Raw genomic sequence first — 25,227 nt, 5'->3', positions numbered from 1 at the left:
CTGATTCACATATTTAAAACAGAGCCAGGAAAACAAAGGAGGGATAATAAATCTCAGCTCCAAACCAATCACCACCACCTTCATTACAGGCCAACTTGCAGAACTTCCAAAGGCCTCTTTAAAAGATTAACAACCATATGGGATAATGTTTCCTCCATAATTGTCCTTCTGGGTGAATCTCTTTTCCGACAGGCAATTAAAAGCTGCCAATGAGAACAAGCGCTGAGGATTTCTCTGTTTGGTTTTATGGCGTTATTTACAAGATGTTTGATTTGCTTCAGCTCGAGGATCACTCAGCATCCGGCTCCTCTCTGAGAGGATGATTACTGTTGTTGTTCACCTCTTGTTTTTCTTGATAATTTCTGTCAGAGCTATGAATATCAGAATTACAAGAGAAACATCCACACTGAGCAGATTTACATCTGAGATCCAGCTGTGGATTTAAGGCAGAAATGTGGAACTTGAAACACCAAACCAGAGGATTTTAGTTTTTGTTTTTTTTTGTTTTTTTCCTTTGACACATTGCTCTTCCTGCATGTTAATGATAACTCTGGTATCTCTGCCACCTATATACTGTGTTTCCTCAATTAAGGGCTACTGAACAATGAGCTTGTTGATGCATACGGTCTCTAATGTGTAAAAATGAACAGAGCAAATGGAAGGAAAACAGAAAATAAGGAGTTTCATGTTAAAACATGAGAAAATATTCATTAAAAACGAAGGAAATCAGAATAAAGGCCTCTCTCTAACAAAAGCCTGCATCCAATAAGAGGGCCGTTCAGCTAAATAAAGTCCCCGGTCGGTATATACAGGTATATACAGGTAATACTCAGAAAATTAGAATATCGTGAAAAAGTTCATTCACTTCCCCATGATTGCGAACTGTACTGAACCAGACAGAGAGCTTTTAAAGGCTCAGGAACCCTTTGCAGGTGTTTTGGATTAATTGGCTGACAATTTGAGCTACAACATTGAACTTTTTCACGATATTCAAATTTTTTGAGATTCTGATTTTGGGGTTTTCATAAGCTGTAAGCCATAATAATCAAAATTCTAACAAATAAAAGCTTGAAATACCTTGCAATGCCTGTTATGAGTCTAAATAATATATTCATTTCACCTTTTAAGTTGAATTACTTAAATGAATGAACGTTTTCACGATATTCTAATTTTCTGAGTATTACCTGTACAACGATAAATGAGCAGAGTGATGGAATAAACTACAACAATGTGCATAAAGCAGCGTGGCTCACCTCTCCATCAGGTCCGATGGCGCTGGTGCCTTCACCGTCTCCGTCCACCTTCTACACATCAAACACAGAGGAACACATTAAGCTGACACAGTGAACATGTTGTTATTCTACATGTTATGTTCAAAACATTAGTGAAGAGTGAATAATGGCTCTATTGACCCCTTGCACGTGACGTCACGTTCCACTCGCGGTAGCTGCGGACGCCATGATGGACGGCAAAAGAACAGTGAACGTCAATGTAATTGAATGGGCGCGTTATAGTTTTATGACATACCGGGGTTGTAGGGTTTCCCTCCTTTTCCACTGAGCTGGTTCCAGTGCTGGTTCGGAGCCAGAGCCTGACTAGCACCGGTTCTTTGCTTTTCCATCGCTTAAAAACTGGTTATTGGTTCTTAAAACTGGTCTGAAGCACCAACTCCTTGCTGGGCTAGAGCTAAGAACCAGGGCTGGCCACTGGCAGCGGGGTTATATGAGCAACAGGACCAGTGCAAAGATATACAGACACGTTATCGATGCCATTATAAGTTAGTTTATCTACAGTGTATAGTCGATGTAAACACAGTTGAAGCTAACTAGCTGAGCTACATGCTGTGGCTAACAACAGCTAACGCTCGTAGTAAACATAGCACCGTCACAACGTAGTTGCCGCCGGCGGATCGCGGCGATTACAACGAAGACGGCTTCCTGTTTTCTTTTATTTTTCAGCCGGGTTTAATCAGAGAATGATCACTAATTATACAGACGTCGGGTCAGGTCTTCAACACCCACGGGTCGGACCAGGTTTTACTTTCCAGGTCTGTTAACTGTAGTTAGCAGCAGCAAAGACAGCAGCAGCTGCTGTATGGGGAGTGTGGCACTGACTGACGTTATAGCTCCTTAGCAGTGGAAAAAGCACAGAAAACTGAGATATTCTACGGTGAATAACAAAAAAACAAACGGATTATTGCAACGGATGAGTAGATATTCTATTTAAAATAAGTGATAATGCTGTAAGGTTGTAGTGTGAAGTGATCGAGCCACATTGTTGGACGGCACCCATACACAGTACATTATCACTGAGCACTTTCTGCCGTCCGTCATGGCGTCGCCTCTCGCGTAACGTTCTAATTGTGACGTAGCTGCAAGGGGTCAATAACGGCCAAATCGCATATTTAAATGCATGTAATGCACAAAACCACACACGCTCTGATCTGCTTTTTGTAGGCACCGTGCTGTGATGTACGACCAGAGGAGATCAACAGACAGGTTTTTCTTATCCTGCTGCTTTTTGTTGTGATGCATTATTTGTTTAATAAGAGGCATGAAGTGGATTAATGTGTCATCTCACTGTCATCACTCAGGTTTTCCTCTCCCTTCCTGTTCTATCCTGTTTTTCCCCCTGAATCGAAATGAGGTGACACGGTGCGTTGCCTTTCAAAGAGGCCGACGATGCCGTGTCGGTGTCATCATGGATGTCAGACTGAGTGTAGTGGAACAGCAGGTGGAGATGAGACGACAGCTGATTAGCTCTGCCGCTCTGACACAAGGTGTGACGACTGACGAGCGCACGTGGCATCAGATAAGACGTATAGAGAGCGATAAAAGCTTTTCAACAAAACCCCACATGGACTTTTTTTCAGATAATGTCCCCATTTCTCCCAGAAAATCACTGTGACTATAAATGTTTCTTTGGTTTGACAAAACACACAGAATGCCAAAAATGGACTGGAGAAAATGATTAGCATCCTTTTCAAAACTGAGAGAAATTATTGGATTTCAAGCACGTGATGCTGCTTCATTTTAATCAACAGGCGCCGTCGATGAAGGACTTGCAAGCAATAATTTTGACCAGTTAGTTTTTGGATTAAAGGGATAGTTCAACATTTTGGCAAATTGGCCCATTGCCATAATCCCTATAGTCATAGCAGTAGGTTCGTTACCTTTAATTGTCGGTGTAAGCTATTTTTAGAACGGCGGAGCGAAGCGGCGAGCTGTTCAGAGCTATACTACGGAGGCTAATGGAATTTCTTGGTTTCCCTCATCAAACTGATCAAATACACAATCCAAAAACTCCAAAACGCTGTCGTAGACAAGTTGTGACCTGCACAATCACCACGCTATGAGATTATAACGGAACGTTACGAAACGAAGCCGTTTTCGAGGTAAATACAGGGTAAATACAGAGTCTGCTTGCTGAAAAACTGTCCCTGAACGCAACACGCATCAGCGGTTTTGCATCTATTTACCTCTAAACAACTCCGTCTCGTAACGTTCCATTATTATCTCATAGCGTGGTGAATGTGCAGGTCACAACTTGTCTACGACAGCGTTTTGGAGTTTTTGGATTGTGTATTTGATCAGTTTGATGAGGGAAACCTAGAAATTCCATAAGCCTCCGTAGCGTAGCTCTGAACAGCTCGCCGCTTCGCTCCGCCGTTCTAAAAATAGCTTGCACCGACAATTAAAGGTAACAAACCTACTGCTATGACTATAGCAATTATGGCAATGGGCCAATTTGCCAAAATGTTGAACTATCCCTTTAATGTGTGTAAAATGTCAGATTTTACTTTTATCCCCTAGTTTTTGTTGTGTTGTTCAATTGCAAACCAACTAAAAACACTTCTGAAGACCAAAATATTTGTAGTAGAAACCATTGTCTGGGAGAAATTGGGGTGTTCTCTAAAAAAAATAAGTGCAGGGGTGCAGATATTTTTTACCACGACTGTACATGGAGCTCAAAAGGGCCTGCACAATTTATTGTCTTCAACTTTTCCCATCTTCTGTTTCATATATGTTTATTTAAAAGAGAAGACTCCATCGACACCACTTCTTCTTACCACCTTCTTTTTCTTCTTCCTCCTCTTCTTCTCCTTGGCCGCCTGGGCAGCTTTGTGTTCGTACACCAGGGTGGTGAGGTTGGCCACGTACTCGTCCGTCTGCTGCAGCAGGTAGGCCAGACGCTTGTCTTTCTTCTGATCGATGAGTTTTCTGTAGCCTTCCTCATCTTCAGCCTGAGGGGAGAGAGAGGAGAGAGAGAGAGAGAGAGAGAGAGAGAGAGAGAGAGAGAGAGAGAGAGAGAGAGAGAGAGAGAGAGAGAGAGAGAGAGAGAGAGAGAGGGAGAGAGGAGAGGAAGGTGACAGGGGGTTAATGGAGGAACGGGACCAACTTCATTAAAGATTTAATTGAGACCTTGTTCCTGGTGAACGTTTGTGCCAAATATAAAAAAGAGAGAGATAGTGGGACAGACTGATGGACGACCTGTGTGGAGGCATAAAAAACTCAATCACTTCTGAATATTTAAGAAATCTTTAAAGGTACATTGTGTAGGAATTACTCCCATCTAGCGTTGCGGTTGTATATCGCAAGCAACTTAATCGTATTTTTCATGTTGCATTCACCTGAAATTGGGCAGACAGCAGACGGACGACAGCCGCTGCACGTAACGGCATAAACAAGCCTGTACTGTCTTTGAGGGTTAAAACGTTAAAATGTTGAGTTAAAGTTCATAATTTGATAATTAAGCAGGTCTAAAAAAGGTGTATGTGTTTTGGTTCAAAGAAACCACGTCAGAGTGAGGGGTCTTCTCCTTGGTTCAGGTAAACCGCGTCAGAGTGAGCGCTCGCCTCGTCAGGTGCAGCTATGCTAGGTTTTTTGTTGCATGCTCAGTTCACATGCAGAAAGGTGTAAAAGAAAGAGCACAGACAGCTAAAGAGACTGCTGAGGCATATTGTTGGACGCGAGAGCCTTGGAAAATGTTTATCTGTAAGTATATCGTGTGAATATTGACATGATTGTGTATTTTCTATAGTTATGACATGATTAGTTAATTTTGTGCTGAGTGTACTTTGCTAACTGTCAGCAGCTTACACGCTAACTCAATTTTGCTAAGCTATGGATGCTAATTGAGATGTATTCACAAAATACTAAGCATTGTAAGTGATTTCTGTTTTCATTTGTGATAATTTCAGTTTTACGAAAATGGTGATGGAAAATAGAGGACTTCAATAAAGGACGAGAAAGGATTAAGCCTCGTGGTTTTTGGAGAGATTCTATCCGTTCGTTAACTGACTGTCTAGCTTTGCGTAGCCACACTCACTGCGAGGGCAGTACAGTAAAAAGATACTACACGGCGGGCTCAAGCATTAAAACACAATATTCAGCAAACATGAGTCTACGCTCAGGAAAATATTATCTTAAAGAAGATACCACTACACTGCTAGAAGAAGCTAGTGGAGAACAGCAAACAGAGGTTGTAGATCAAGCAACAAAGAAGAAGATGACTCATCAACCACGTGATGCTAAGTCCCAGTCATCCAAAACATCCACTAGATACTCATCAACATCCTCTTCAGCCACAAAAGTCTACGCTAAGGCAAAAGCTGCAAAGGCTGAATTAGCTTTCGCTGAACGAGAGGCTGAGACGATGAGACGGAAAGCTGAACTGGAAGCAAACATGCTGAAGCAAAAGGCTAGCTTCGACGCTGATCTCCATCTCCTACAGTGTCAAAGAGCTGCTGCTGCAGCTGAAGCTGAGGCTACAGCCTTTCAGGAGGCAGAGGTTGGAAGCGGGAGGCGCAGCCAGCTTCCAGATGTCGAAGAAGATCCCCTCAGTACAGTTCAACGTACTTGTGAGTACGTCCAGCAACATTCTGACATGTTCATTCAGGAACAGCCTTTGGAACCTGTAGTCGTGGAGACACATGAAAGAAAAATTGATAAACAGGAAACACTGGACACTAAGCATAGAGTTTCTCATGACATCCAAAGAAACATACAGCCAGTCTACAGAGATGTGAAAAAAGAGCCAATAAGAAATGTAGGTCTGCTTGACACTTACCCTTATGGTACGCAGCACGCAGCTAACCATGAAAGAGAGTACTTACCTGAGTCTAAGGGCACACAAGACTTCGCGAGATATCTCATTAGGAGAGAGATGGTTAGTGCTGGTCTTTTGCAATTTGACGACAAACCAGAAAATTATTGGTCATGGAAGGCTTCTTTTCTGAGTTCCACGAAAGATTTGAATCTTACAGCCAGAGAAGAACTAGACCTGTTAACCAAATGGCTGGGAGCTGAATCATCGGAGCAGGCTAAGAGAATCCGTGCAGTGCACGTCCTCAATCCCGCTGCAGGCGCTGCTATGGTTTGGCAACGTCTCGAAGAGTGTTATGGGACTCCCGAGGTCATCGAAGACGCACTGCTAAAAAAGATTGAGAACTTTCCAAGGCTAACCAATAGAGATACTATTAAGCTGAGAGAGCTAAGTGACATTCTCCGTGAACTGGAGTGCGCTAAGCAAGATGGTGCACTGTCTGGGCTCTCATATTTGGATACAGCTCGTGGGGTAAAACAAATAGTGGAAAAGCTCCCTTATAACCTCCAAGAGAAATGGATCAGCTTTGGAAGCAAGTACAAGGAGGATTACAGAGTGGCTTTTCCTCCCTTCTCTGTCTTCTCAAGGTTCGTTGAACAACAGGCGAAGATAAAAAACGATCCAAGCTTCACTATAACCCCCAACAGCAGTCATGTCACTTCAAGGATCGAAAAGCCTACAAGGTACAGTGGTAAAGGGTCTGTGGCTGTACATAAAACTGACATCCCTGCAGAGTCATCAGGTACTCAAGCCGGTTCTGCGCTAAAGAAAATGGAAGAACCGGATCGTCAGTGTCCAATACATAGAAAGCCCCACCCACTGAAAAAGTGCAAGCTCTTTAGAAACAAAACTCTAGAAGAGCGCAAATCATACCTCAGAGAGAATCACATCTGTTACAGATGCTGTGGGTCTACTCAACACATGGCAAGAGATTGTAAAATGACTGTCAAGTGTTTTGAGTGTAACAGTGACAAACACATCGCAGCTCTGCACCCGGGTCCCCCTCTTCTGACCACACAGAGTGCGGTGGACGACAGAGATGAAAGCGGGGAGCAAAATGAAAGCCCACCATCTTCAGTCACCTCCAAATGTACGGAGGTTTGTGGAAGTGCAGACGGTGCAAGGTCTTGTTCCAAGATCTGTTTGGTGAAAGCATATCCTGAAGGGAAAAAGGAGAAGGCAATCAAGATGTATGCGGTGTTAGACGAACAAAGCAATAAGTCTCTCGCCAAGACAGAGTTTTTCAGTCTTTTTGAAGTTAAGACTAGCTCCGCCCCTTACACCCTGAAAACCTGTGCTGGGAAATTAGAGACTTCTGGTAGAAGAGCTGCTAATTTCACCATTGAGTCCATGGATGGGAAAGTAAAGCTTGCCTTACCCCCCTTGATAGAGTGCGACATGGTGCCAGACGATAGGACAGAAATCCCCTCCCCAGAGGTTGCACACCACCACCCTCACCTACGGTCAGTTGCTGGTAAAATTCCACCTGTGGACCAAGACGCGCCAATCCTTCTGCTCTTAGGAAGGGACATCCTAAGGGTGCACAAAGTACGTGAGCAAATCAATGGGCTCCACAACGCACCTTATGCACAGCGGTTAGACCTAGGCTGGGTCATTGTGGGAGATGTGTGCTTGGGCACAGTTCATAAGCCATCAGAAGTGAATGTTTACAAAACAAATGTCCTGAACAACGGCCGCGTATCCTTCCTTAGGCCATGTCCAAACAGCATCCACGTGAAGGAAGACTATGGTGGTATGACCCAGCATCACAGTGCAACCTTCCCTGCATGCGACACGAACACAAGTCTCCATGAGAGTACAGACAACCTAGGGTGTTCTGTGTTTGACAGGTCAAAGGATGACAACAGACTAGCACTGTCCATTGAAGACAAAGCCTTCCTAGCTCTCATGGATTCTGAAGTCTACCAAAATGAGGAGAACAGCTGGGTGGCTCCTTTACCTTTTCGGGTTCCTAGACGACGCCTTCCAAGCAACAAGGAGCAAGCCTGGAAACGCCTCTGCTCACTTCGGAGAACCCTGGAGAAAAAGCCAGAAATGAGAGAACATTATATCAAGTTCATGCAGAAGATGTTGGACAGCGACCAAGCTGAGGTTGCTCCATCTTTGGACAAAGGGAAAGAGCACTGGTATTTGCCAACCTTTGGTGTGTATCACCCGAAGAAACCCAACCAGATACGCGTTGTTTTCGACTCGAGTGCTGAATGTGATGGAACCTCACTCAATGATGTCCTCCTTAGTGGACCAGATTTGAATAACACTCTGCTGGGAGTTCTTTTGCGGTTCCGTAAAGAACCCGTCGCTCTTACAGCAGACGTGGAGCAAATGTTTTATTGTTTTGTCGTCCGAGAAGAGGACAGAGATTATCTTCGGTACCTCTGGTATGAGGATAATGACATAAGCAAGAATGTGACCGAGTACAGGATGAAGGTCCATGTTTTTGGAAACAGCCCTTCACCTTCTGTGGCCATCTACTGTATGAGACGAGCAGCACAAAAAGGTGAACAAGAACATGGTTCGGATGCAAGACAGTTCGTCGAGAGGCAGTTTTACGTAGACGACGGTCTCACCTCAGTCGCCACACCTGAAGAGGCAATAGATCTTCTCTCACGAACCAGAGAAATGTTGGCAGAATCCAACCTGCGACTACACAAAGTGGCATCAAACAGTAGTCAGGTAATGGAAGCGTTTCCAGTAGAGGACCGTGCCAAAGATCTGAAGGATCTGGACCTCGGAGTGGATCCTCTCCCCCTTCAGAGGAGTCTGGGTCTCTCCTGGAATTTGGAAACAGACAGCTTTACTTACCTGGTGTCCTCTGAAGAAAAGCCGTACACACGGAGAGGTGTGTTGTCAACAGTTAACAGTTTGTACGACCCTTTGGGCTTTGTTGCTCCTATAACAATGCAAGGGAAAGCACTTCTGCGGGAGTTGTCATCTGAACAGAGTGAGTGGGATGCTCCTCTCCTCCCACAAAAGGAGGCAGAATGGAACTCATGGAGAGACTCTTTAAAGGCTCTGGAAGACTTGCATATAAAGAGGTGCTACATACCAGTTTCACTGTCCTCTACACAGACAAAAGAACTGTGTATCTTCTCAGATGCTTCCACAGTAGCGATAGGAGCAGTGGCCTACCTGAGAGCTGCAGACACTGAGGGACAGTATCATGTCGGATTTGTCATGGGGAAGTCAAAATTAGCTCCTCGCCCTGCTCACACCATCCCGCGTTTGGAGCTCTGTGCAGCGGTGCTGGCTGTTGAGCTATACGAGTTGATCAGCGATGAGATGGACATCGAGATAGCCACTGTGAAGTTCTTCACCGACAGTAAGATAGTCCTTGGCTACATTAATAATTCTACAAGAAGGTTTTACCTCTATGTTTCCAACCGGGTAACTCGGATCAGACGATCTACACACCCCAACCAGTGGTACTATGTGCCGACGGATCTAAATCCCGCTGATTATGCGACCAGGTTTATGCCAGCATGCCAACTCCAACACAGCAGCTGGTTGTCAGGTCCAGCTTTTCTCTATCAGGACAACGCAGCGGAGATATCCGGATCAAATATCTTCGCCCTTATTGAGCCTGAAGCAGATGATGAGATTCGTCCGGAGGCTACTACCCTGGCAACCAAGGCATCAGAGTCTCAGTTGGGCTCCCAACACTTCGAGCGATGTTCAAGCTGGAGAACACTCTATCACACCATAGCCAAACTCATTCACGTTGCGGCATCCTTCAAAGGAAAGTCAGACAAGGCTGAAAAGAAAGGTTGGAAGTGTTTTGGAGATGCATCCAGCATATGTGAGCTTGGGAAAGCCAAAGCCGTGATCATCCGCGCTGTGCAACACAGTTCCTTTAAGGAGGAATTTAAATGTTTTGAAGGTGGACAAACCTTTCCCAAGCAAAGCACACTCAAAAAGCTCAATCCGATTGTGGATGAAGATGGTCTGCTTCGTGTCGGAGGTCGTCTTTCTTGTGCTGATCTGACAAGAGACGAAAAACACCCACTGATCATCCCACACACACATCACATTGCTACACTACTTGTGAGACACTTTCACGAACAAGTAGCTCACCAAGGGCGACACATTACAGAAGGAGCCATCAGATCAGCTGGATACTGGATAATTGGGAGCAAGCGTCTGGTGTCTTCTGTCATTCACAAGTGTGTTACCTGCCGCCGACTGCGAGGAAGGTTGGAGGAGCAGAAGATGGCTGACCTTCCGGCCGACCGACTCACTCCTGAGCCTCCGTTCACCACTGTCGGCCTCGATGTCTTTGGGCCGTGGTCTGTCATGACACGTCGGACAAGAGGAGGATATGCAGACAGCAAACGCTGGGCTGTGTTGTTTACGTGCATGTCAACTAGAGCAGTGCATATCGAGCTGATAGAAACCATGTCAACAGACAGCTTTATCAACGCTCTCCGGAGGTGTTTTGCGGTTCGTGGTCCAGCCAAACTTCTGCGGTCTGACAGAGGAACCAATTTTGTGGGAGCTTGTAAAGAATTGAATATGAACACAGAAGACACAACAGTCAGGAAATACCTCCAGGAGAAAGGCTGCTCCTGGGTGTTTAATCCCCCTCACGCTTCCCACATGGGCGGCTCCTGGGAAAGGCTCATCGGAGTTGCCAGGCGCATCCTGGATGCAATGTTACTTCAGTCGGGACCGACACGCCTCACACACGAAGTCCTAAGCACTTTCATGGCGGAAGTCATGGCAATCATGAACGCGAGACCTCTCGTGACCATATCCACCGACCCAGATATGCCTATGGTGCTCACCCCAGCTATGCTCCTTACTCAAAAGATGAGCGCAGTTACAGCCCCTTGTGGAAACTTTGACTCAGCTCAGTTGTATGGCAAGCAATGGAAGCAAGTCCAGTGTCTTGCTGACACGTTTTGGAAGAGATGGAAGGGAGAGTATCTGTCTACGCTACAGAGCCGCAGGAAGTGGACAAAAGACAAACCGAATGTCAAAGAAGGAGATGTCGTCTTGCTGAAAGACAGCCAAGCCCACAGGAATGAGTGGCCAATGGGACTGGTTGTTAAGACTTTCCCAAGCAGTGACAACAGAGTTCGCAAAGTAGAGGTGCGGATTGTGAAGGATGGGACAGATAAGGTGTTCTTAAGGCCGGTCTCAGAGATCGTAGTCCTTCTGTCAGAGACTTAATGTGTATTGTTTCCAGAAGACATTCCCCTTTAAATTCGTGTGTATATGGAGTGATATAATGTAATCATATCAAGCGGGGAGTGTACTGTCTTTGAGGGTTAAAACGTTAAAATGTTGAGTTAAAGTTCATAATTTGATAATTAAGCAGGTCTAAAAAAGGTGTATGTGTTTTGGTTCAAAGAAACCACGTCAGAGTGAGGGGTCTTCTCCTTGGTTCAGGTAAACCGCGTCAGAGTGAGCGCTCGCCTCGTCAGGTGCAGCTATGCTAGGTTTTTTGTTGCATGCTCAGTTCACATGCAGAAAGGTGTAAAAGAAAGAGCACAGACAGCTAAAGAGACTGCTGAGGCATATTGTTGGACGCGAGAGCCTTGGAAAATGTTTATCTGTAAGTATATCGTGTGAATATTGACATGATTGTGTATTTTCTATAGTTATGACATGATTAGTTAATTTTGTGCTGAGTGTACTTTGCTAACTGTCAGCAGCTTACACGCTAACTCAATTTTGCTAAGCTATGGATGCTAATTGAGATGTATTCACAAAATACTAAGCATTGTAAGTGATTTCTGTTTTCATTTGTGATAATTTCAGTTTTACGAAAATGGTGATGGAAAATAGAGGACTTCAATAAAGGACGAGAAAGGATTAAGCCTCGTGGTTTTTGGAGAGATTCTATCCGTTCGTTAACTGACTGTCTAGCTTTGCGTAGCCACACTCACTGCGAGGGCAGTACAAAGCCTCTATGTAAACAAGTGGCAAAACAATACACGTGACAATATGTTGTCATGGCGATGTCGTATTGTTTACCTGACCCACGTTTTACCGGCTTTCTCTCGACTTCTGTGACTATATGACATCTGGTTTGTTACCGACGGCCGTCTGCCCGACTGCAGGTGAATGCAGCATCAGTGTAACGCTCATGGCAGCAGCACCGAGCTTACCCGCTCCATGGAGATATGAATGATATGAACGGCTCATTCAGAGCTGAAAGGAACACTTCAGTTTGTTGATGGGGGGGATTACTGGTTAATGAAAAACAGACTTTTGAACCAAATAATCGATTTTCGTGAATAGATAACAGGAGAAGTTACACAATGTCCCTTTAAGTAATCTTTAAATTAAAAACAAAAACTAGAGGTGATAATATTTCATCTGACTTGCAGGTTCTCACCATGAGTCTCCTCATCCTCTCCTTCTCGATCCTCTCCGACTCCTTCTTCTGCTCCCGCTCCGTGTTGGTGTGCCAGTTGGCCACGGATCTGGTGAGTTTCTGCATCTTCCCAGTGACCGAGCGGTGATACTCTTTGAAGTCTTTAGCATGTTGAAGGATGCTGTTGAGATATTCCTGAAAAACAAGATGACGACACGAGATTCATCGACCAGAACATACTTTTTAAAATTTTTGTCAGTCTGTCTGTTTAACTCTTACTCTCAAGTCGATAACTTCGCAACAACAAGATACAAGAAACAACAATTTTCTTTTTCTGATTCTACTACAGAAACAGCTATGATTGAATTTCCACCAAAGGTTTAGGACCCATCTCGTTTTGGTCCAGACTTTTCAATTTGATCTGAACCTAAATTCCAGATTTAAAGGTTCGTACCTTTTACAGTGTGAATTTGAAAACAACTTTTTGTATGGTTCGGAACTTCGTATCAATGACAGGAAGTTTTTTTTTCTTCTTCTGCTCTCGATTTACAGTAGACAGGAAGTTACATCACGCTAACCAGCTGACTCAGCAAAATAAAATTACGGTAGCCTAGCAGCGTAAACAAAACAAAATCAGAGACGTTCTATATATGACAGTACATGGGGAGATGAGGAGATTAGGTGCCTAATTGAAATCTGGTCGGACGACTTCATCAATGCAACACGAGAAAACACATAAAAATAATGAGACTTTTTACTTGTTTTCTGAGAGGATGAGAGAGAGAGGTCATGAGAGAACGGGAGAGCAACAGTAAACAGGAAGTAACACTGATGTCAGATGCCAACCAGCCTAACAACGGAGCGTAACCAAAACAAACGCGCATCCAGTAGGTTTGTCTTGTGAAATCCGTTATAACCATTTGCAGTGTGAAACCAAAACCAACAGGACCAAATGTATTACAATGTAATAAAACACGGACCTTGGTTCGGACTTTCAGGTGTGAAAAGTTAACACCCTTAGTCTGATTTCAAGAATTAAAAACATTTTGTGTATTATTATTATTACTCATTTTTGAGATGATATAATAATAATTTAATAATTTAATCTATTTATTTATAAGCGCTTTTACAAATGCTCAAAGACACTTAACACTTTTTAAAAATCATAAAATAGAGCAATTCAAATTGTAATTCAGTTAAAAACAGCAGAGACAGTATAAAACACAGAAAACAGTATAAAACACACAAAGATTATATATTAAAAGCTAATTTAAAAAGGTGTGTTTATATATAGTAAATAATTTACTATAGCGCCTCGAAAATGAGTGATTGTGATAATAAAAGGAGCTAGAAAACATCCAAACACTTGAGGACGTTCTCCTCTGTCACATAAGACCAGTCTTACCTCCCTACGATGTAAACACGTCCTTCCAGCTTCGCAAAAGTAAGCGGATAAAGTTTGTAACCTTTCACCAAGATTGTGCATCTACGTAGGCTGAACAGTTGCTGAGGAATCCCTGATATACTTTGGGCCTGTCAACATTTTTTTTTCTCTGATGGCAGCTCACCTGATGTTTCTGTCTGCGTTTCTTCTCCTGCTCGAGCTTCTGCTGCTTCTCCAGCTTCTCCGTCATGCGCGCCTCCCTCAGCGTCTGCCGCTTGCTGCGTCTGTACGCCTTGGAGTTGAGCGCCGTCTCCAGCGTCGTGTCCCGCCTCATGCACGCCACCACGTCCTGCCTCAGCTGGAGAGACGAACGCATCGAGTTCACATTTCCAGACACACTGACAGACCTGTCAAAAAACTCTGCATGCCAACGGTAAATTGATCCGAGAATAACATGAACAGAAAACTTTTTCACATGGCCTTGAACATCTTTTTAAAAAATATATGAGTTGAAGTTTTTTTGGTGTTGAAAACTTGGCGCAGGTTGCTGCTGAATTTCATCAGAAAATAATATTATAACGAATATTAAATCCGTAGAGGGCGGTGAAGCAAAAACAAAAGGAGTTTTTGTTCTATCTGCATTAATTTATTCTTTAGTTAAATATTTGTTATTCAACTTAAATTGCAGCAATTCGACTGTTTCAATATCTTCAGGCAGAAACTTCACCTTGCTGCACTCGTGGGAGTAGGAACAACAACAGAAACAGAAACAGAAACAGGACACACGGCGGCTGTGGCGTACAGTACAGTACCTGCCGCTGGAAGTTGAGCAGTCGCAGCGCCTTGAGCTCCACTGTGGCTTTAGTCCTGAGGTCAGGAGGCAGCGAGCCGGGCAGACTCTCCAGCTCCTGGATACGATGCGCAATCCGAGCCTGCAACCTGAACAACACCACAAGGATGTTAAATCAGTCAAAAATTGTTATTATAAACGGGCTGCAACTCATTTGTAGTGCTTCATTACTAAAAAATTAACCTTTTCATAGGATATTCATAGGAGTTAGTTAGTCCCAGTGACTGATGCAACTCAATGTCAAGTGGTGTAACCGGCATTTTTTCAGAAAAATCTGACTATACAGGAAAATACATCTGGACTCAATCTTAAATGTAGAATATATGTGGTTTTAGGATATGTCCTGCTCAGTGTTGCCAAAATGCATTAACATAAAGCAATTCATTATTTCAGAATAAAGGATATGATTTATACAGGGATGCAAACGGGTCAGGACCAAAAAAGAGAGGAATTGTCTGGCGGGGGGGGGGGGGGGGGGTGTTCACCATTAACAATATCACAGAAAAGTCAATTTCCAGTAGTTCAACCCCAACCAAGTATTGAGTGCATATACTGTAGATGGACAGTTTTCAGAAGGCCAACATTTCTAGATTAAAAATGCTTAAAAAAATAAAAACCATTGCAATATTTCAATTTTGGAGATACTGATTTTTAGGTCTTCACTGAATGTTAGTCATAATTATTACTATTAAAATAAACAGAAGAAATAAAGACATGGGATTTAACATCCCATTCAGTGTGTAATGGACATATAGGCCTATATAATGTGTTAGTTTCACTTTAATTGAACACATTCTACATCGCGGAGGCAACGTCTCTCCTTCACCTCTGAAACGGGGCAGAGCTCCGTGGGAGACACCTGCCTGACACAGTAATGTACGTACCGACTGCACGCGGATACGCGCCGCTTTGGGTAACGAGCGCGCACGTCGCGCGTCAACATTGGAGTTAGGCAGTTATCAGTATGATCAGAAACCATGAATGAGTTCGCCTCAGTTTCACGTGCTTGTCACTGTCAGCCTGTTAGAAAAACATTTTACTGACCCCAGCTGAGATGCTGAGACCCCCCCCCCTCCCTCAAAACAAAAACTCTTCGGATCTGAATGATTCACACAAGTCACCTAATTGGTCATGAAAAAAGCGAGTTTCGCTTTTCGGCGCGCTGTTTGCATCCCTGTTTATAAGTACAGTTAAATCCAGTGTAGGTGGATGAAATACTTTATCATTCTTTTGTGGTGTGTGTTTCTTACACCATTTGACATTTTCAGGGCAATCAATCTTACAGTACTTTTGAATTAAACATGAGTACAAAATTTACATTTTAACAAATCTGATGCATTATTTTAAAACTTTTTTATGTTTTTGTATTTAAAAGATTTTTTTTATTTCTTACTGACCCATATAGGGTACACTTAAACAGGTGTATTATTCACAGATGCAAAAATACACTGTTAGTTTGCTCTCATGCCAGCACAGACAATTAACAACTGTGAACAGACCATAGACTGTATGGAACAGACCCAGAGTTTAGTTTAGTTTAGCTCAGCTTAGCTTATTTTAGTTTAGTTTAGCTTATTTAGCTTATATGCTTCTTTTTTAATGTTTTGTCTTTATGTAAAGCACATTGAGTTGCCTTGGTATGAAATGCGCTATATAAATAAAGATGCCTTGCCTTGCCTTGCCTTATTTTAGTTTATCTTAGTTTAGTTTAGTTCATTTTAGTTTAGTTTAGCTTAGCTTAGTTTAGTTTTGCTTATTTTAGTTTAGTTTAGCTCAGCTCAGCTTAGTTTAGTTTAGTTTAGTTTAGCTTATTTTAGTTTAGCTTAGTTTAGGTTAGCTTAGTTTAGGTTAGCTTAGCTTAGTTAAGTTTCCTCTGTGATGTCTGCACACACCTGTACTCCCTCTCCTGCAGGATGCCCACCGGGTCCAGGCCCTGGGGCTTCTGGATGGGCGTGACGCGGTTCTGCTTCTGCTGCATCTGGAGCATGGGGGACACCTGCTGCTGGCCGGGGGCCTGGGGGGTCACCGAGCCGCCGGCCATGGGCCCCGAGGGCATGGCGGGGGCCTGAGGCGGCGCCGGGGACGGGCGTCCGCTGGAGACGGGGGTAAGGTGCTTCTGAGCGTTGGCTTGATTGTCGCCGCCCTGAGCTGGACGACAGAGACGACAAAGATCAGAAGAGTTGATGAGTTTATATAGAAGAAGATCACAATACAAGAACACAAAAACATTTTCTGTTATTTCAGACATAAACTTGTAAAGGCAGCTCTGCCCTCTCCTCCTCCCACACTCTGCTTCTCCTCCAGGGCTTTTCCACCTGTTGCTGTTCTGACTATATGTCTATTATTGTCATTATTATGGATTTATTCCGTTTTCATTTGACCTCAGTGGGAATCTAGATTTGCTTTCTTTGTTTTGGGGGTTTTGTATTTATGTACTGTATTCATCAATTTATCGACTAATACTTCTGACTTTCTCTGAACTTTGTTGAAAACTTTAGCGCAACATTATCCTGTGTTTACTGTACATCTATGTGGCAGAAGTTGTTAAAGACATTTAAATCATGTTTAAATTATGTTTATTATGGCGTAAGAAAGTTCTCCTTTAAGCGTCTGAACAGAAGTTGAACACATCGGTCGCCCACTAATTTACATATAAACACAAATTATTAATTATGAATCATCATAAATGGCTGATCAGTGTGTCCAGGTAAAGGAGATTTAACAAAAAGAGACCTGGGAGAAGTCTCCGTCTGCTGCTGCTGGGGCTGAACTGTGGAGCTCTGACTGTGTGGAGGCGGTTTTCAGTGAATCAGCTCTGTTTTAATTGGATCAATACTTTAATATTAACAGCAGCTATGACCCTCTGGCATGAGGTCTAATGTTTGGAAAAATAAATATATTAAAAAAACAGAAACTTGCTTCACAAGCTTGGAAGTCCGAGACTACATTTCTAATGCGATCAATAAAAATAAAATAAAAACTGTGGCAAGCTGGAGAGAGCAAAGAAGACGAGGTTTTTCAGACATGTCGACTTGGATGTCTCATCCTCCTGAGAATTTATTTCACTGTAGGCGCGTTTCCACTGCAGACCAGGACCAGGATGTTGTTTTTCATGAAGAACATAATCAAAAATCCAATTTGTTACAAATAAAACCTTATGATTATAATGTTACAAAACTGTTGCAGAGTTACGTGTCCAGTTCTGATGACAGAGGCATAAAAATGTTTGTCACAAAGCGCGGACCGGTCACACTGGCTCTGCCCCACCAGCCCCCGACAGAGGCAGCTCCTGGGCCTGTCCCAATATGCACACTTGATCACACTTACACACTTGGGCACTTGGCCTGCGCGTTCATGGGCTTAGTGTCAGTGCGCAAGTGTGTCCCATTTCTCCAACGACCATAAGTGCAGCGCGCTGGATTTGCACTTTACCCACACTTATGGTAAGACTGCATCGGAGCGGTATTTGGCCAAGTATAAATCCCACAATGCACCGGCAGCCACAAGCCACGTTTAGGAAATGCGATTGCATTAATTTCAATAAAATGAAATTAACTTTCTATCTCATTATTATGACTTTTTAATATCATATTTTATATTCATCATGCTCTGTTCATGTTTTTATTTTATTTTATTTTTCGTTTTTCTTGTTTGTTTTATTTACTTACGGAGTTGGGCTTACACATTTATGATTTGAATCTTGCGCATATAGAGACACTTTTGCAGTAGATGAGACTGTGATCCAGCAGCACTGGTTATTAAAACTGTTGCTGTGCTGTGTGTGTGTCGTAGTTGTGCTACTGTGCGCAATGGCACAACTGCACTTGTCAAGTGTGTCCCGATTGCTTTTAAATATCTCCCCACACGCTTGGCCACTTAATCCATGCTTGCACACTATATGCAAATATACATACCGCCGGCAAAACGTCACCAAAGTGTGCGCGTAACCAAGCGCACTGAGCCAAGTGCGGAGAAATGGGACAGCCCGCCTGTCTCAGTGTCACTGGTCTCAAACCAGCTACAGCTCAAACACATCGTTGTTGTGTCACCAGACTTACCATCAGGCCATGGTTTGGGTCCTGTGCTCTGATTGTGGCCTTGCATGGTCGGGGTCGGGCAGGGGCTCGACTGGGGTCCGCCTAAAGGTGCCATCGCCATAGCTTTCAATAAAGATAAGAGTTTGGATTGTTATTCATTATTATTAAACTATGACAGCATCTTCAGTCCCTAAAGCAAGATTACTTTAACACGACCTGAACAGAAAAAGTTCGTTAGAGATGAGATTCGACAAAAGCGTTTTTACTCTCATGAATAAAACTGAGAAAGTTGTTTTATTCTTCGATCGACTGATGAAGAATTAAAGCAGAAGTAAGTAATATATTTGTGTTAATATAAGTCTTAAATAGTTATATCTTCCGACAGCAATCACTTACATAGAGTGTTTGGACCGAAACACGGGTCTGTCAGTCCCTCTGCTCTGCTCTGAGCCGAGGAGAAAACATTTATCGTATCCTACAGTTTTTATCCAATGAGGAGAGAGAACGGCATGCAGGGCTGTGTGTGCAGCCAAGGAACGCCGTGAATGTGGTGACGTAGGGACGAGGACTGTTATGGTGCGTTCAAGGAAACTCGTAGACTCGTGTTTTTCCGTCCTGTGAAGTTGTATCAGTTTGATCTGGTACGAGTTCACGGGTCGGAAGTTATAGTGACTTTCACCGGTAAAACAGGTCGGAAAAACACGAGTGGGTTGCCTGGAACGCTACAAAGTCGTAAGTTGTGACTTGAAGCTGTAATTTACGATTTCAAAAGCCTGCCTGGAACGCAGCATTAGCGAAAACGACCGGATCACTCACTTCTGCTTTAAATGTTAATTTATTTTGTTTGTTTGTTTCATATCACAGTCAGATGAACATATTTAGGTTTTGAACTGTTGGTTAGACAAAACAAATGATCTGAAAACTGTCTCTGGTTTTTGAAGCGACCTATAAAACTATAACTATACGACATTTCTCAGGTTTAGCAGTGTGTGTGTGTGTGTGTGTGTGTTTGTCTACCTGGAGGTCTGCTGTAAGGACTTGCACTAGGTGCTGGGTGCTGCTGTTGCTGCTGTTGCTGCTGTTGCTGTTGTTGCTGTTGTTGCTGTTGCTGCTGTTGTTGTTGCTGCTGCTGCTGCTGCTGCTGCTGCTGCTGTTGCATTGTGGGTAGGCTCCTCTTGCCCTGAACAGCCAGCTGGAGGTTTTCGGGCAGCGGCTGCCCCCGGCCCAGGATCTTGTAGGCGAGGATCTGAGCTCTGAGCTGCTGCAGCTGCACCGGGCTGAAGGCAGAGGGTCCGCGGCCCTGCTGAGCCATGTTGGACATGTTGGACATGCCTCCCTGCGGATCCATGGGCATCATCGGGCCGGACTGTGTGGGAGGCATGTGGGGCGGTGTGGGTCCGCCGCCTCCTCCGCCTCCTGACATGGGGCTAGAAGCGTGTTCAAGGACCCCCATGGGGGAAGGATGTGGAGACAGGTATCCTACAGAAGAAGAAGAAGAGTTTTAATTTTAAAGGTATAATATGTAGGAATTACCCCCCATCTAGATCTGCATATCTGAACGTATTCTTGATGTTGCATTCACGTGAAATCGGGCAGATGTCAGACAGACAACAGACGCTGCATGTAACAGGATAAACAAGCAAATCAACAAGTACATTTTTCATCTACTTGTGCATGTGCAACCAGTAAACGTACCTTCTTTTTATTTTACACTGATGAAAAGTGGAAAGGGCAACTCAAAAAACTATAATCTGTCATTACAGGTTGCAGGACAATGTGTGTGTGAGGATCATGAATGGAAAGGAATTGTGAATATTTGCCTTGCAAGTCGATTTACGCCCCTAAGCCTGTGCTCCTGAAATTTGAAGTTAGGGGCTGTACTGTGTTCGTCCTAAAAAAAATGAGTCTGGTTCAAAATGGTTTCTCTACCTTGGCTGTGCTGGTCCATGGGACTCTGTGGAGGCCCCATCCCGCTGTGCAGAGATCTCATCCCCACACCTTTCATGTGGCCAAAGTGCATCGCGTCTGCCATTGTCTTGTCATTCATCCCCTCCATGGGCTGAAAAAAACACAGAAAATTGTTAAAAAATTTAACTCAATTATTGCATACAGAGCATTCAGAAAGTATTCAGACCCCTTTTCTGATATGAATGAAAAATGTGTTTTGTTTTAATAAAAGGTTACAACTTCATAAAAGTGTGAAGGGGTCTGAAAACTTTCTGGATGCGCTCTACAACACATTTATCTCCCAAATGGTCAATTTTAACACAACAGTGGGGTCGATACCTACGTATATACTATCTGTCAATCAAACATTGCCTAGAGCAAAACCTATGTTTATATTCATATTAAGCCAAAACAATGTCAAAATAACAGTAAAAGCGCAGACAAATACTGACACTTATAGATTCTGCACATTTTATCTTTCATATCCACATTGGAGTGTTTGAATATTTAAGTCAACAACAGTGAAAAAATTATTTTGTCATAACAATGAAACATAAAAAATACAAAATGTATCTTGAAATAAATGAGATAATAATGAGGATAAAAGCACACAGCACAGAGACAGTTTCTATACAACTGTAAAGATATTTCATGTTTTAAACATTTTTCAAATATATATTTTAGCGCTAACCTTGTGCATAGGATACATGCCGTCCTGAGAGTAGTCGCTCTGGCCCTGCAGGCCGTGGGGCGCGTTGGGCGTCCCCGGTCCAGGACTCGGTCCCATCATACTGTGAACGGAGCCTGGGGAGGGGTCCGGTCCGGGGCTGGGACCCAGGATGGGCCCCGGGGACAGACCAGCCCCCGGAGAAGGGCCAGGATGGGACATACCACCTGATGTGTCTGAGGGGGTGGACATCGACTGAACTGCTGGAGGGACACCAGACAGCTTCAAGATAGAAAGAAAAAAACAAAAACTGAACAAAACATGATTTTCATGCAATGTAATGAATTCTTCTTGTTTTTTGTTTTTCTTGTTTCTTTTTGAGCAGCATTTCATACATGACAGATGTTAAATTGTGTTTAAAACAAAACAGAGTGTGATCTGGACGGCTGCTCTGAGAGGAATTTGTGAAAAACATATTTTAACAACCAAATATTGTATTTTTTATACTAACATTTTAAGCACAAGTAAATTAGGCGGTCTCCTTATGGCCTTGTGGATGTTTGCCATATATAGTAACATGCATTTGCTGCATAACGTTATTATAAACCATCATTATGCAAAAGATTTCAGACTCTTAATATGTCTATATGATTATCTATCACACTGTACAACCAGGGACGCATTCTTCTTCTGCTCTAAATTCATTCTGCAGCAGGTCAACAAGCTCCACACACACACACACACACACACACACACACACACACACACACACACACACACACACACACACACACACACACACACACACACACACACACACAGCCGGAGTCATAAACAACTATCAGCAGAGACAGGAAAGAACAAGCAGTCCAGTATCAGGTGGTCCACGTCCCACAGAGAGAAATCTCTACATCATGCAGTCGGTCTGGAGCCGATCACATGACGAGACACTGAGACTGAAACTGCAGCAGATGAATCAAGATGCTGCAACGACCTGAGAACCTGTGTGCAGGTATATCAGAGGGATCACAGCAAACTTGGAGTTGATTCTTTATCTTTTTTTCTGCAATTTGCATTAAATTCACAGACAAATAAAAAAAATTTATGGTTTTGATTTCAAAAAGCAATTTCTTTTAGTGCCTAAATTACATACTGTGCACAGACAAACTGCTGTACTGTACAGAGCTGCAACCTCAGAGTAAACAAACATCCACCGCAGCATCAATCTGACTGACCACGTTTCTATGTCAAACTCAACTTCACTTCTCTGTCATATCAATCTTTGACTTCATGGTGAGAAACCTCAGAACAGAAACTGCTGCTGCAATGAACTGAACTGAACTGAAACGACCATCTGATACAATTTGACAAACAGCACACAATGCAAATGTTTTTACGGTTGCAAGCGTATACTGTAGCATGCAAAAGTCTGGGCACCTCTGGTCAAAATTTCTGTTGAACACTTCGGCAAGTGGAAGATGAATAATCTCCAAAAGGTAAAAAGTTAAACATGAAACACTCTTTTGCAATATTTTAATCAATATCAGTGAATTATTTTTGTTTTCTATAGTTTTAGAGTGAAAAAGGGGAAACAAAAGAATGGGAAACCCAGGAGACTTGAGCTCTCAGATAACTTTGACCAAGGTATCAGACAAGATATTTACTATTTACACACTGTGATAGTTTCCAAAGGCTACTAGCTACTAACTATACAGGGTGGACAAACCTTTGCTGTGGGCACTTTTTTGCTTTTCTGTCATTTTGAAAATGTAAAAAAAGGAAAATTTAAATTATATTGTTTAAAATGTAAAGGGAATGTACTATCATCTGTAACTTTTTGCCTTTTGGAGATAATTTCATCTTCCACTTGCTTATGATTGTTCACATTAACAGAAATTTTGACCAGGGGTGCCCAAACTTTTGCATGACACTGTCTAAATCTAGTAGGACTCACAGCATAGTAATTATTGATGACTATTGGTTTATGGCTAAAATGCAGTATGTATATCTTATAGCACTAAAACAAATGTCTCTTTTGACAGCATTTCTCGTTATACCGCTTGTTCAATTATGGACATACTGTACTGTACAGAGCTGCAACCTCGATGTAAACAAACAGCATCCACAACATGCACTGCAGCATCAATCTGACTGACCACATTTCTAGGTCAAACTAAACTTCACTCCTCTGTCAATCTTTTATTTCATGGTGACAAAACCTCAGAACGGAAACAGCTCCTGCACTGAACTGAACTGAACTGAACTGAAAGGATAAAAATAGACGAACAACACACAATGCAAATGTTTGTTTTTTTATGGTTGCAATCAATCATATATATCTAGCACGATAGATAGATAGATAGATAGATAGATAGATAGATAGATAGATAGATAGATAGATAGATAGATAGATAGATAGATAGATAGATAGATTTTTATTATCATTTGAAGGTGCTTTAAGACATAAAAACATATAAAGTGCTACACATAATAAAGAACGCATGCTACACGTAATAAAAACACGTAACTACATGACACAAGTAGTGCACAGCTCTCACAATATACTGCACATGCCCAACGTTACTGTATGTTAATTTATGACAACTGTCATTGCTCTGCCTATTAACGTTACTGCTTTATGGTTAAAATACAGTATATTTCTTGCAGCAACTACAACAAATTGTTTCGTTAGTGCTGCGATTCAGTTATCGCTATCGGTTTGACAGCGTTTCCCGTTATTATAACGTTATTATTGTGTGTCAGTTCACGTACAGTAACGTTACAGTTCAGCTCTGTCTATATATATCTGTCTGTGTGGATCATCATGGCTTCTTCCCCCCCAAAAAACCTGGTGGTGGTGGTGGTGGTGGCCATCATCATCACGCATATGCAACCAAAAAAAGATGAAACTTTAGGTGAAAGTCCAGCTGCTGTCATGACCTCGGCTACATCTGTAGTGACAGCGCTTGACTTGAACGTCACGTTTAGAAGCGTAAAGTTTCACTGATTTAACAATAAGGACGTTTTTTTTTTAAGATCGTCGGTTTCACTTACGGCTAACAGCTAACGGCTAGGTAGCTTAGCAACTAGCTCGCTTGGTTAACGGACTACTGAACCGAACTGTCAGAAAGTTTGGACCGTTAGCGGAACCGCGAGTGAGTTAACACAGTCAGTATTTATCATATTATATAATATGGTGAAGCCGTTGGTCAAATTACCTTTCGGCCGAACTGTTAACTGCTCACAATGAGATGGATATGTTATAATGTTTCGTCCATAAGTTCACTCCCCCTTCCTCCGTGTTGTTTTGCTGACATACTAAAGTTTTTTTTTTGTCGCCATTATTGATTTGTCAATGTCACCGGAAGTCCCGCCTACCTGCCTGCGCTGTGATTGGCTGTGTCATACGTCAATCATTTTTTTCAAGCCATTTTTTTCTACACGCCCCCTTCTTGTTGTAGAAAGAGGGCGGCAACTGTTGTGGTTGAGTGGGAACTGCTGCAACAAACTGCACTAAAACAGAGGAATACAGCTTGTGTACAGATGTTTACTGTAAACTTATTACTGGTCGTAATCGTGACGATGTTAAAGAAATAACTGTAATATGTTTATTAATGTTTAATACGGTGATTGGCACCATTTGAGCAGGGAAAGCTGTCTCATCATCACCAACTCTTCCTGCTCCAAGTAGGCTAGTAGGCAGGCTATAGTAAAACGACTTAAATTTATTTATTTCGTTGTTTTTACCTCTGAGCTAAACATCATAGCTGGTCAAATGGGCTCTATGCACAGCTCTACTACTTCCTGAACTTAAAGGGGACATATTATGCAAAAACAACAACAACAAAAAAGAGAACGTAAGATAACCACTACAATTAGGCCTAGTAAACTTGCCTC

The 25,227-nt window shown here is 42.8% G+C and overlaps 1 protein-coding gene across 4 annotated transcripts in view; it reads right to left on the bottom strand.

Moving 5' to 3' along the window:
- smarca2 (SWI/SNF related BAF chromatin remodeling complex subunit ATPase 2) overlaps window positions 1-24,668 on the bottom strand; it is an 85,232-nt gene extending 60,564 nt beyond the window's left edge. Inside the window, exons 1-11 of one of the 4 annotated variants that reach the window (XM_083979908.1) lie at window positions 24,549-24,668; window positions 21,355-21,612; window positions 20,646-20,775; window positions 19,734-20,195; window positions 18,738-18,839; window positions 16,572-16,827; window positions 14,642-14,768; window positions 14,014-14,187; window positions 12,467-12,640; window positions 4,070-4,243; window positions 1,254-1,304 (exon numbers count right to left, since the gene is read on the bottom strand). In XM_083979908.1, the coding sequence (XP_083836034.1) occupies window positions 1,254-1,304; window positions 4,070-4,243; window positions 12,467-12,640; window positions 14,014-14,187; window positions 14,642-14,768; window positions 16,572-16,827; window positions 18,738-18,839; window positions 19,734-20,195; window positions 20,646-20,775; window positions 21,355-21,582 (1,878 nt within the window). In that variant the 5' untranslated portion in view covers window positions 21,583-21,612; window positions 24,549-24,668. The remainder of the gene's footprint in view (window positions 1-1,253; window positions 1,305-4,069; window positions 4,244-12,466; window positions 12,641-14,013; window positions 14,188-14,641; window positions 14,769-16,571; window positions 16,828-18,737; window positions 18,840-19,733; window positions 20,196-20,645; window positions 20,776-21,354; window positions 21,613-24,548) is intronic. The other 3 variants (XM_083979909.1, XM_083979910.1, XM_083979911.1) reach the window with 3 other exon arrangements.
- Window positions 24,669-25,227: the final 559 nt, after the last annotated feature.

Source organism: Trachurus trachurus (genome assembly GCF_905171665.1).
Source record: "Trachurus trachurus genome assembly, chromosome: 9".
NCBI lineage: Eukaryota > Metazoa > Chordata > Actinopteri > Carangiformes > Carangidae > Trachurus > Trachurus trachurus.
This window is presented reverse-complemented; position numbering and strand designations above follow the sequence as displayed.